The sequence below is a fragment of the Bactrocera tryoni genome, chromosome 2 (genome assembly GCF_016617805.1).
Source record: "Bactrocera tryoni isolate S06 chromosome 2, CSIRO_BtryS06_freeze2, whole genome shotgun sequence".
Taxonomy (NCBI): Eukaryota; Metazoa; Arthropoda; class Insecta; order Diptera; family Tephritidae; genus Bactrocera; species Bactrocera tryoni.
The window spans coordinates 989,714-1,003,187 of record NC_052500.1 but is presented as its reverse complement, the minus strand read 5'-3'; the positions used below and the strand labels follow the sequence as shown (position 1 = coordinate 1,003,187).

General features: G+C 35.5%; 1 protein-coding gene across 5 annotated transcripts; it reads left to right on the top strand.

Moving 5' to 3' along the window:
* The first annotated feature begins 65 nt into the window (after positions 1–65).
* LOC120767341 (protein Aster-B) lies at positions 66–11,064 on the top strand. 5 transcript variants are annotated; one of them, XM_040093292.1, is made up of 11 exons: positions 66–353; positions 450–770; positions 3,171–3,263; positions 3,506–4,064; positions 5,551–5,767; positions 5,836–6,790; positions 6,858–7,110; positions 7,204–7,334; positions 7,415–7,611; positions 8,744–9,050; positions 9,111–11,064. In XM_040093292.1, exons 2-11 carry the CDS (start codon positions 499–501, stop codon positions 9,307–9,309), a joined length of 3,183 nt encoding a protein of 1,060 aa, XP_039949226.1. In that variant the 5' UTR covers positions 66–353; positions 450–498; the 3' UTR covers positions 9,310–11,064. The 5 variants fall into 5 exon arrangements, with proteins under 5 accessions (XP_039949226.1, XP_039949225.1, XP_039949229.1 ...); XM_040093294.1 differs by having other exon boundaries at positions 70–770; positions 9,111–9,231; positions 9,917–11,064; XM_040093291.1 differs by having other exon boundaries at positions 66–770.
* Positions 11,065–13,474: the final 2,410 nt, after the last annotated feature.

Below are 13,474 nucleotides of genomic sequence, written 5' to 3'. Positions count from 1 at the left end.
TTTTTTTTATAAAGTGTTCGAATTATTTAAAACCCAAATGCAACCCAGTTTCATAGGAATCCAAATAAAAAAAAAAAAAAACAGCGCAGAAATGAAAAAGTGAAAGAAATCTTTTCAACAAAAGGATTTCGTGGGGCGGAGTTTATAATTCTTAATGATGAAACGATACTGTTTCCGTGCATCTTAAGAATATTTTTAATATCATGTGCAATAGCTAATAGAAGAAGAATTAGTGTTTTTGAAACCGCTGAACCAGCTGGCAATCTAGATATACAGAAAATTACAGTTCGACCTTTAAGAAAGAGCATTCGCGGCTGAAAATCAGAATTGAAAAACAAAAAATCAACTCGCTGGTGAGGTGAAAAAATACGTGAAAATGTTCCTTAAAATATTGTAAGAAATAAAGCACCTTTAAGATAGACTTAATGCCCGAGAATTTATAATCAAAGGTGATGCGCTGAACCGCTATGAAATTAACTGGATGAATCTTGGATTGTCATGAATTGTACCAGTACAAAAAGACAACAATCCACAACAACTACACCAATTAATAGTTCGGAACCAGGGCCCTTCATTTCAGCATCACCATCACCACTTTTAGAGACTCCCTTAATAGATCATAGAAGCAACGTTGGAATCTCAGACTCATCTATACTTACTAGTACTGTTGAATATACTGACTTAAAGAAGAGAAGGCCAACACCTCCCCCAAGATTAGGAAGGGCCCCAAAAACTACTTCCGCTGCGGCGCCGGCTCATCAAACGCTGATGTAAGTATACCTTTACTTGATGTTTAAAGTTCAATTGATTGTTACTAAACTATTCCAAATTTGGTTCTCAATACATAATATAATTTTATGAACTTAGCATGTTCTTTGCATTAACATAATCGCTGTTTTCTCACAACCTAGTTAATATAATTAGTGCTTACCTTTTAATTGATATCTCAACATTTGAAAACCTCATAAGGAAGTAGTGCCAAAACCTAATACCAATATGAAGGCTTTTAACTTTTATCCATTATAGGATAAAAGGTTTTATATTAAAACTTCAGCAAGGCTTGCATGCAATTATTATTGTTATGAAGTAAATTAACAACTAGCAAAAATATCTGGAAAATCTATTAATGTACATACACATAGGAATAAACGTAGTTCATTATTGAATCAAGTTCTATACAATGTTATAGTTAGTATATTCATACAAATTTGTTTATTGACACAGACATGTATGTACGTGCTACAAGAAATTATTTAAATAATGGGAAACATGATATAAATTGAAGCTGTAAAATCGACCACGATTCAGAAAACGATAATAGTAACTTCCGCTAATTTTCTGCTCGGAATTCTCTTGAATGTGACATTTTAACATTTTGTTCTCTACTAACTTTATAAGTGTTGTTATTATTTTTGATTCAGTCTCCGAGTTGCCTTTTTCTATTCGCGATAACCACTTTACTCTGCTCTGTTCTACATAGACTGTTTAAAACATGCCCGCATAAGTTAGAGCATTTGATCACCAATTGTTCATACATACAGTTGTACCACATTCGCTGCCTTTAATCATTCATTTATAGCTAAATGTACTTTTATGTACCAAGGCTGTTAATTGATTAATTTAATGAAATGTAGGTATGCATGATTATTTCAAATAACTGAATGTTTGTAAAGTGAATTTTGCAGAAGAATCTTCAATCAAGTAATATTGCATATAAAAACATAAGAGAACACAGCTGTTTGATGTCCTGGAAAACATATGTATGAGAAAACAAGCGAAAGCCAAATATGTAAAATATTGATTTTCCACAAGTCTGCCCTTATAATGAATAGTTGATTTAGTAGCAGCAGTGTGTGATACTCGTGTTGAAAGAACAAGTTTAATTTATGTACGTTTTGCAAACATAATTTAAGCAAGTGATATATTTACTGAGCTTCAGTTAAAGAGGTGTGAAATACTGCTTCAAAAAGCCACTCTTTTATCATTCTAGAACTAACCTAAATCCACCGAAAATGTTCTTAAATGTTTGTACATACATTTTAGCATGGTACTGTAGAACTTGAAAGTAAATAAACAATTTGAGTTGATTTATTGAGGTTGGGAAAGTACTACATATTATATTCGTATAGCTAAAATGTATTCAATCATTTGTTGATAACTACATATACATATACCATACATACATATGTATTTTGTTATCTCGCAATAAAACCATACATTAATATATCAACCTATACATTTGTGACCCCTTATAAAGTCTAAGCACTTTCTTAAATTCATGTCCATTGTGTTATTAAGAAGCAATAGTGCCAATAAAAATTACTAAAACTATTCTGCCAGTAATACATTAGTTTCGACTGTTAAAACTCATTTGACTTATTATAAACGTTTTATAGGCAAGTGATATGCTATAATTATCAAATTTTCGATTGATCATTGTTACAATGTTTTTAGGGGAATAAGTTTAGCTATTATTAGCAGCAGGTTTTTGTTCATACATGCGATACTATTAGATCTAGGACCTTAATACTATCAATATCCTGACTTAATCCTTTTATAAAGGTATACATATTCGAAACCTTGAAATGCGTTTTGTGGTTCCAATTTTTTAGAATGTTACTGTCACTATCTCTATATACCTGAAATGATAGAAATTCGATAAGCAAATCCATACTTTTATGACCACTGTAATAGATTCCATCACTTGGCTTTGCTTGCTTACACGCAAACTTTGGGTTTTTGCAGAGTTTTTGCACAAGAGTTAGTCTAACCTTGTTGTTGATCGAATAGACACATTTGTTCAATACGCGTATTTATTTATATAATATGCTATCATAAATCTATAAATAACAGAGACACATTTGATTTAGCATGTCAAGGCGTGTGGAATATTTTGTGATTTGGTAAAGTTCAATCCGAGTTATTAATATTAACCTGATATGCTGTATAAATCTTGCAAGTGGTGTGGTGTACAAACATACATATGTACATATGTAGCTCTCAATATTAATCAGCTCTTTGTGTTATTTGCTCGTGAATTTAAATGTTTTCTTTTACCTACCTTACTTACATTTAGTGTATAATTGAGATGGTATTTTACATATTTATAATTTTAATTTGAATTTTTGTTTTTATTTTATTGTTTGTTTTTTTACCGTAAATTCTTGTAGGATAAAAAATATTGAGAGCATATCAACTCATGCGAACGCTGAGGAAAAAGATGAAGAAAAGGAAGAAAAAGATATTTGTTGGGGTGCCAACAGGTAGGTATTCGCATATGGTTGAAATTAGATTTACTTTGCTCCTCCGCTGTAATGAAATCACAAATATGTACGCATTTCGTAACGAATCGTTTGAAATATAACTTTTAATATTGCACTCACCTCTCATTTGCATACTTGTGAAATTCTGCATGCACTGTTTTCGAATAAATATTTTGCACTTCTTGTTTTGGTCAATCAGTGTTGCATATAAAGACTTAAATTATTCCCATTGTTTTTCGCAGGAAATCTTCCATCGCCGAAGAAATTGGTGCAGCACAGGTCAATAAACTAAAACCAATTAAAGAGGGGGCCGAAGATATCAAGTCTATAAACACTAATAATACTAAAACCGATAACGACGCAGCCGCTATAGTTTCTAGTGACGTCCAGGAACTCGGAGGCGGCGATTTGAAATTGGCGATTAATACGTTCTCATCTACCACACTTAAAGTAGAGACAGGTGTTCACGTCTCTAACCCTTTTACGTCTGAATCAAGTTTGGTCCCTACTGGGTCTAACAAATCCATACAGAGCACCGTTAAATCCTCAACACTGACGGAAACACTTGAATGTGGACTCAGCGACGCTGACAAAGCCGAAAAGGAAAATCAAGACTTAGCGTGTGGGAGCACATCGGACGGATTATTGCCTAAGACGCCTAATAGCGGAGAAAGCTCACTAAGTCGAGAAAATTCAATTGTTTTAGGAAAAAACAGATTACCGAAAACACCATCGTTTTCAAAATTATCCAGTAGTTTGCAGAGTTCACTGGGAGCACTTAGCGGCAGCCGCCCTGATGAGGTAAGTTTAGTGAACTTGTGTAAACTCTTTTCCATAGTTATGACAGAAGCGGTCGTGTGCTTGCTGGGTGCGTAGGTTGAATTGCGCGGTGCGTACAGAGTTTTAATTTTTTTCGAAACATTACATTCGCAGTTGCATATTTAGAATAAAGCTTAGCATCACTAGCAGATAATATGGGTGTGGTGATGAGTTTGATGCTACTGTCCGCCGTCTGTGAACAATTAACATGTCAGCTTAAACAGGTAAACTTAAACTTCGTTTTATTTTGCATTTCCTCTTATTTATTATGTCAAATCTGCGTTTATGCACATGAACTTAGGAATTAGTTAGCTCAATCAATGCATTTTAGTCAGCAAGGTACTAGTCCCCTGGGTAATTCAATTGCTGTTCAACTTAACTAAATGTATTGGGGCAAAATTAATTGCGGAGTATTTTTCCAAATAATCTAACCTTGTGCTGCTAAAGTATTGTAAAAGCTCTTTATGAGTTTGAACCTATCAGTGTATTTATCTCAACTTTTTACGTTTTGGAGCTTTCATTGATAAGAAGTATATATGTACATATACATTTTTATACACTCTAGAACGGTTAGCTTTTTGCAAATGCACAAACATACATTTATCAGAAAACAATATTTTTGTTTTTTGCTATTTCATAGAAACTTGTAGAGCGTCTTATCAATCACAAACATACAGGAGTTATAATCAAGAACAGTGATCAACAGCTGTATGCCTCACTGTGCTTGATGTGCTTTTTAGTTATCGCCAGTTGGTTAGATTTTGTCTGTTTTGCCAATGGTACCATTAGATAGCGGACTTATCACTTCTGGCATTGGCATTGATAATAATTGATATCCACTAGTTGAGGCCGAAAGAGTGACAAACCAAATGTTTCTTTTTTAAAGTCGGCAAGTAGCGATAGCCCGACATTTAGATTTACCAGTCGATTACAGGCGGTTGTGGTGGAGTAAAATCAACATATGGCAGCGACTAAGATTTTTTTTGCTTACTCATTTGCTTTGTGTTTATGAGTAATTTGATATTTGTTTTGTGAATTGCCTCATTCGATTCGTTTGCGATTCATATTGTATTATATGCAAGTTTTATCATTACATCAGTGATCCTCGAACCTAAAGGAGTTTGAGCCAAAATAAACTTATTTGTAAAATTCTTTAATATTTGCAAAAGTATTATAAGGTAAGTTGCTTGTGTGCTTTTTCACCTTGTGGCTTATATTATTTTTTTTTTATCTTCAAACGTTACTAATCTTTATCGGTAATTATGGAGAGATAACATAGCAGTTAAATTTTATTTGAACAAATGAACACCTGTGACACGACGTATGTTATAATTTGTGACGCCATATATTTGGTAGACGGAAATTCACTGTCGGCTCTGTTCCCGAAATCCCCCTTTATTAGATTATGCATTCCCTATATTCACACTTGATATTCTTAACTTACATTTCATGTTTGGTCGCGTTTTAGGACACTATCAGCAAGTCAAGCGATACTTCTGGTGAGCTAGTGCGTGGTATATGTGACGATTCGAGTGCTCTTGATAAACCAAAAGGTGGCTCGCGGCTTTCGGAACGAGCTAAAAAGAAGTCTTGGTACAACGTCCTTTATCCGAATTACAAATCTCGCGCAGAAGATTTCAAGAAACTTTTCAAAGAAGTACCGTGCGAGGAGCGTCTTATTGTCGGTGCGTGGAAGACTAAACTCAGATATCAAGTCGATAATTATTGTAATCATTCTCCTGATTTTTTTTAGATTACTCGTGTGCACTACAGCGCGACATTTTAGTGCAGGGACGCTTGTATGTCTCACAGAATTATGTTTGTTTTCATGCTAATATATTCCGATGGGAAACCTACTTAACGATACGATGGAAAGATGTCACGTCAATAACAAAGGAAAAAACTGCTCTTGTCATACCAAATGCAATTTCGATTTGTACTGCTAAGGAAAAGTACTTTTTTGCCACATTCACAACACGTGACAAGGCGTTTTTAATGCTCTTTCGAGTATGGCAGAATACATTGATGAACAAGCAAATGCTACCGCAAGAAATATGGCAATGGGTGCATAATTGTTACGGCGATGAACTTGGTTTGACCACAGACGACGAAGAAGATTACATTGATCCAACCACAGTACCCCCAGAGAACGAAGGTGATATTGATTATGCATCAGCACTAGAAGACGCAACCTCTATTGTTAGCTCAACCCTCACAAGTGAATACAACACAGCTCATTCAACACAAAACGTCAACAATAGCGGAGGTAATAGCTCCAGCACAAGCAGTGGCGGCAGTGGCGGCGGCACCAAATCAAAAGCTAAGTCATACTTTTTTAGTTCGAATAAATCGATTGCGAACACTTCGACCACAACGTCGGCAAGCGGTTCGGATAACAAAACGAGTGACAATAACATACGCGAACGCGAAAGCGATTCGAAAAACGCAATGAACGCGAAGGAATTAACATTGACTTCAGTGAAGCCGGAAGATGAGGCTGCCAAGTGTAAGACGGGCAGTTATAATGCGAATGAAAGTAGCAGCGGCGCCAGTAAAGAGACAAAAAGTTCAACGCTTAAACCACAACCGCATGAAAAGCGCAAAGTTTCAAAAAGTACGCGTGTCCGTGATGAGGCGGCAAGCAATAATCAAACCAATTTGCCTACAGACGTCTCTGGTTCCAGTGACTCTGAAGAGAATAAAGCTCCGTAAGTTAATATTTCAAATTATTCTGCTTGCCAATTGAAATTGACTTTAAAAATTATTTTGTTTCAGTTTTGTTGCAACGGCGGAATGCACATCAGCACATGAAGGCCGTCAATTAGTACACACAATACTTCCCATTAATGTAGATACGCTGTTCAACTTGCTCTTCTCAAAATCCAAATTCCTGATGGATTTCCATGCGATGCGCAAAACCGAGAATATGTCCTTCGGCGAGTGGGTAACTGATGAGGACGGCAAGAAGACGCGTGCCGTAAGCTTAACAGTGCAGTTATTAGCTTCCGTAGGACCAAAAACAGCCAGGGTATACGAAATAATAAAATGCTCTTGATCCTACAGAAAAATACATAGGCATTTGCTAACTGTTTTATGTGCATTCTCTGCTGCTTACTTTTAGGTGACCGAGACGCAGGAAATACGCGAGTGTAGCAAACCCGGCGAACTGTATTCCATAGATGTAACTAGTGTTAACGCTGGCATTCCATATGCTGATAGTTTTAGTGTTTTAATGCATTACTGCTTAATAAGGTAAACTCAGCTCCGAAATCCGAAATCCGACATCAAAATGCGGTGATCCTCTCATTAAAGCATTTTTTGATAATTTGCAGAACCGTTGATGACCATACAATGTTGTCTGTTCATGCGCAAATTAAATACAAAAAATCAATTTGGGGCGTCGTTAAGGGCTTTATAGAGAAGAACACATGGGCTGGTTTGGAGGAGTATTTTAACGCCATGCAGCAAGCGTTGCAAAGTGAAACCTGCATACCACCCGCCAAGGCAAAAGGACGGCGCCCACGCCGCGGTAAGCACTACAAACTAACAATCAACACTACTAATGTCACTGTTCACGACAAAATTGATCAATATTCGTATAATAAAACTGCCGTTTCGACCATTGATGCCACCATCTTTTTTGATACTACCATTGCCACTGCTACCACTATCACCGCCACTACTTCTATTGCTTCTATTCCAACTGCAAAACTCACGTTCACCACAAAGTCCCCCTCTAGTACTGTGAACACCACCACCACCGTCACTAACAGTCACAATCGACAAAGCAACAGCCCACATCATCAACATAACCACCTCCATTGCATTAACAGTGTTGAAGGTGTTGATGCTAAACATCCACATCAGAAACACTTGGGCCACCATCAAAACCATCACCAAGTGCTTCGTCAATATCCTTGGCTCGATAACCATAAATACGAAATTAGCAACCGACAACTACAAAACTCAATTCACAAAGTATTACAAGTGCATAAGGAAAATGTGAATTCCAATAGCAATGAAGGTATAATTGCAGTGCCTCCGGTAGATTATCCTTAACATGAACTCCCCCTGCATGAAGTAGACTAATGTCAATTCGGCTTCTTCCTCAATACACAGTCTTATAAATCGTTGACTTTGGGTCTAAACGTGCCAAGTTCATTTTCACAAATTTTAGGAGAGACGATTCACCTAAAAACTATCAAAATGGCACTGTTGTACGCCATTGTAGGGCTACAGAAAAGTAACTTTAACTTCCCTCTCAAAAAAGTGGACTCGGCACCTTTTCACTCCAAGCCTATGAAATTTTACACTGGATTTATAGTCGTTCGAAAATTATGAGGCCGATGAGTTTGATTTCGTAACATTTTTCGTTGTTTTGGTTTTAGAAAATAGTAAGCAGTGCAACTCGACGTTAGTTATGCTTTTCAACGGTTGTTAACAGAAACGGTTTCTGGAGCTGGTGCTTGTCGCTATAAACTTGGTGGCCTGCGTTGTATAGTTTTAATTGCAGGCACAAACATTTATTTTATTTTAAACATGCAACCATCACATACACTTGCACATACTGTGTTTGTATCAAAATTCGCCTACGCATGATGAAAATATCCTCTGTCATCCTCATCATATCCTTTCTTTATTTTTTACTTTCTTCTCTAAAGGTACGGCAGCTCAAGTTCGTCCCACGGAGGATGTGCCCGAAGCTCAGACCAAAAGTGAAGCAGTTGAAGTGGCAGTGGCCACCAGTAGACGCAACACCCCACGGCTACCCCTTGTCGCAGCACAGCAATCGCCAATCGAAGCGGAACCAGAAAACAAACATAAGTGGCTGTCGGTGTTTGTGCTTGCCTTATTGTTTTTCTTAATCGCTCTAAATGTAATACTCCTACTCAAGCTTTGGGCACTGGAAGAGCGCATTGACGACGATATAAGCAATAGGGCGCGCTTACCGAATTTGGCTGCTTTGAGGTAAGTTTTGTGCCAGCCGAGTCATTCAGCCAATTCACATTATTTTCACTCTTCTTCTAGGGAATTGCCGAATTCGAATGAAGAGTGGGTGGAGTTGTTGCGCCAGCAAGAGATCTTGCATGAGGCGGAGTTAAAGAAGTGGCACAAAGTGCTGCAAACTGCCATTGAATTGCTGAAAAAGGTGAGCGCCGTGTGCGAATTTATTTACAAGAATGATAAACTAACACAACAGATCGAAAAAATCCATGAGGAGCTCTAGTTTCAAGCTCACGCGCAAATGAAATGGCCGTTGCATGCACATGACCATTTGAACAAGTTTTGTTGAAGAGAATTTCACGTCAATAAACAGTAATTTTCATAACAGTTATCCACAAAACAAATGCATACGCATATTTATAATGTCATACCCCCGTAATTTATTGTTAAGCTTTCAAGAATTCAGCATTAAGACTCATTATAACCTAAAAATTAAAATATAGCAAATTAACTAATGAGTAACCTATAAAGCACTGATATATGTATGTGTATATGCGTTAATTGCTTCATTCATAACATAACCTAAGTTCACAATCCACTCGTGAGTTCTTCAATGCAAGAACTTTCCAGGTTAGTTAAAATCAAGAATGACAACAAATTTATTCATGATTCATTGGACTGGAAAAATTGTATTCAATTACAGAAAATCTAAGGTAACAACTCGCGCTCAGCATACTTCTCTCTTGCCATTTAAACAGACTATAACTGTAACTAATTGCTCTATATTGTCATTGCTCTGTTAATTTTAATAACAAATTTTCGCTTTTTTCTTAATTTATTTGGACCAATTGACTTACCAAAAAATTATCGGTTTTTACGTATCATTTCAGACTGAACGAACGTTGGCCGCTCTCATATTTCGATAGACTACTTGCTCTGTGATTGATTGCACAGAGAGACACAAATTGCAATAGTTAGCGCTAACAAGTAAATCAAGAGAGAAAGAGATTAAATGAAACCGAACTCATTCAGAATAAAGTCTCCTAATTGCCTGGTTTCGATTCGCTTATTGGCATAAATTTGATCGGACTAAAATCGGATTTAAAGCGCGCGAAGCTTTCGAAGCAATGTCACAAACAGTTCTCTTCTAGCTGAGCGAAGCCAACTGCAACTAGATTTCCGTTAGTTTTTTTTTATATATTTGTATATAAATTTCAATATTCAATTTCAAAAATTTCAATCAATTGCACATTGTGTTTGCTAAGCTAAATTTGTCTATTTAGTTTTATTTAAAAATAGCTTATACTTAATTATGAAGATAAAGTGCGATTTGTTGCTTAGAATTTAGTTTAGTTAAAAATAGCAATTTACAAATTGAATATATTATAAAGATTTTGTATGTACATATATATATATATATCCAAAATGTACCGTTGTATTTGTATTATTGTAGTTTAGTGTAAGCCTAAGGTATTATTGCGGTTATTTGCTAAGCATCGTCAGCCGACTTATTGTTAAACCAAAATTGTAGTCGTTTCAGCAGCGTCTAACGGGTTATAAAGCGCATGGTTTTATTGTTGTTGCAATAGCAATTTGTTTAAAATTGATTTGAGCTTCGTTTTCTGTTTTCGAAGCTTTTCAATACAAGCAAGCAATAATAAAGCCAGGCACTCAAGCTCACACCTGAAATTTTCCATCGCGCGGAGAAAACAACAAAGCAATAGAAAGGGAAACCACATAAATACCCGCATATGTGCGTGTGCTTGAACGAAGTCTTTTTAAGCCAGACTATTTTGTTGGATTATCATAAGTGTTAGTACGTATATATTTGTAATATTTTAGTATATATATTTTTGTAACGGATATTTTGAAGCTCCATTTAGTAATGATATGATTAATACATGCGAATGAAAAAGACAAAAACATTTAGGAGGCTAGCCGAAAACACATATATACATATATAGCGGTGTTAAGTAAACTGCATAACTGTTAATGAGTGAGGGAAACCTTGAATAAATAGTATTGTTGCAAACAGAAAGTATCTCATAAATGTGAAAAAACGCAAGTGCATCTACATATGTAAGTTAGAACCCAGTCCTACAAAGCCTTGGTGGGCCAGCGCTTCAAATGCGTGTCATTTTTAAAATTGTACAACGTTAGTGAAGAACCGTAATTCTAAATTTGAAAATTACTGTCACCCTGCAACTTTAGAAGATAGTGGTGCGAGCGCTGCCTAGCTAAAACAGTTACATATGTAAGTAATTATAAGCGACTTGGCCAATAGCAATAACTTTGCAATACGCAACGGCAGCTTAAGTAAATTAAAGTGTTTGAACAAATTCAAATTTATACAAATATTGTCAATGGAACTCAATTGTGGAAAATTCAATAAAAAATATACTGAAAATCTTTAATTATACAAAAAAGTTCGCTTTGTTTATAATCAAACAATGGAATCATTTCACAATCCTACACCTTTTTTTATTGGCGGCTCAGCCTAAATGTATGCCACAAATTTCGATTTGGTTTTAAAGAGTGGCCAACGCTAGAAATTCTCAATACAAACATAAATCTACTTGTGATGTGCGTACATACATACACATACAGTCGGACTTCCTTAAAGTGAACTTCCATACAAAGAAGCTCTCATTATAATGAATTAATTTCAAAGGCACAGCTTTTTCGCTCTACTTTCAGTGAGCTTTTGTGTTAGAATAAATTTCAATAAAATGAAATTTTCTATATAATGGACAATTTTACAGCTGCAAATTCAAGCCTCATAGTTTTTGTCTCCATATAGCGAATTATTTCAAATACATACATACATACATATGTCGTAATTACACTCAGTTATTGAGTGTTCCCAGAAATGAATAAAGTGTTATAAGGGGAATCTCAAAATTAAAATAGGTGTTTTAGCTTTGGAGTTGTATTCCGGGATTGAAGTTTAACTGACACATCGAAGTAGCATTTCATTAGAAAAAAAGTTTTTGGTTATGAACCAAGTTACAGAAAAGAAGACAAAGAAAAGTAATTTTGGAATTCATCCTGGCATTTTATCAAATATTTAAAAGAATAAAGAAGTGATTTAAGAAAATGCAATGCATAATTAGCTCCACTGTATGTGAAAAATCCGTTATGATCATAGATATACGAAATTTAAACATTGCTTGGAAAGTCTATGTTAAACCAAAATAATTGCAAACTGTTTTAGAAGTACAAAATTTTCAAAAGAGGCCATGCAGAGTCCATTTGAGCATTAGAAAGAAGAGGTCCTTCTTCAAAATCGGATTTGACTGCTTTGGAGTCTTCATTGAAAAATGCAGCAAATATCGAAAATCATTTGAGGACTACGTAAATGTTGTATTGGTGTAAAGACTAGGAACGTTCTAGAATGTTGCGGAGTTTCAGCTGTACTTGGTCATAATCAAACATAAATGTAATAAACAATAGTTCTACATTTACATATTCAGATAGTGATGAAGACGATTTGGCCGTTGAAGAAGAACTGACAGATACTAATGAGGCATTAACTAGATTAGGACAAGTTTCTTCATCCATTAACCTAATGAGAACCTTTGTGGAAATGAGTAACTAACGATTAATGTTTTCAGCTCTCTAAATGATTTGGAAGGTTTTGTTCAAATTGAAAAATGGAAGAGTGTAAAGAAAACCAAATTTACTGGTTATTTTAAATAAAACTAGGCAAAATCCATAGTTTCTATACAGTGAAATGATTTTTAGGTCCCAAGCAGATTCACTGTAAGGAAGTTCGAAGGTATACATACATACATATATACATATGTATGTATATACGCACGTCTGCTTGGCCGAGCTGCTGTTCCTGTGGGATGTGATACGATAAATGGAAGAGGATCCTACATACCACAGAGCGGTCAAAAAATAAATACTTATTCAAGCAAGTTTTCCAAAGTCAATATACTTACATACATATGTATTTATGTACATACCAGTACATAGTATGTGCGTTCAGACAATAAATACATATGTATGTGTGTATGTAGATAAGCCTGCAAGTCTTTATTTATTGTGTTTTCGTGGAAAATACGTTCGTAAGTTTTCTTCGGGAGTGTGAATGTACTTAGGTACAGTTACAAACAAACAAGCAAGTATATGTATATGTATGTATGTATGTAATCATATGATACATCTAAATACATACATACATATGTAGATATAATAGCTTATCACGATTTTTTGCGAAACTTTTATTTTCGCTTTGGTTGCTTCGAGTTCACTGCACGATTTCGGCCGATAAGACGCTATGAGTTGCAGAAACTATGGGCGATAAAGATCAACTAGTGCAAACATTAATACATACATACGTATTATGTACATAAATATACATATGTATCTGTACGAAGCGATCATTGATCCCATAAATATGTGTATGTACGTATGTATATGTAAGTACATTTGTATATAAT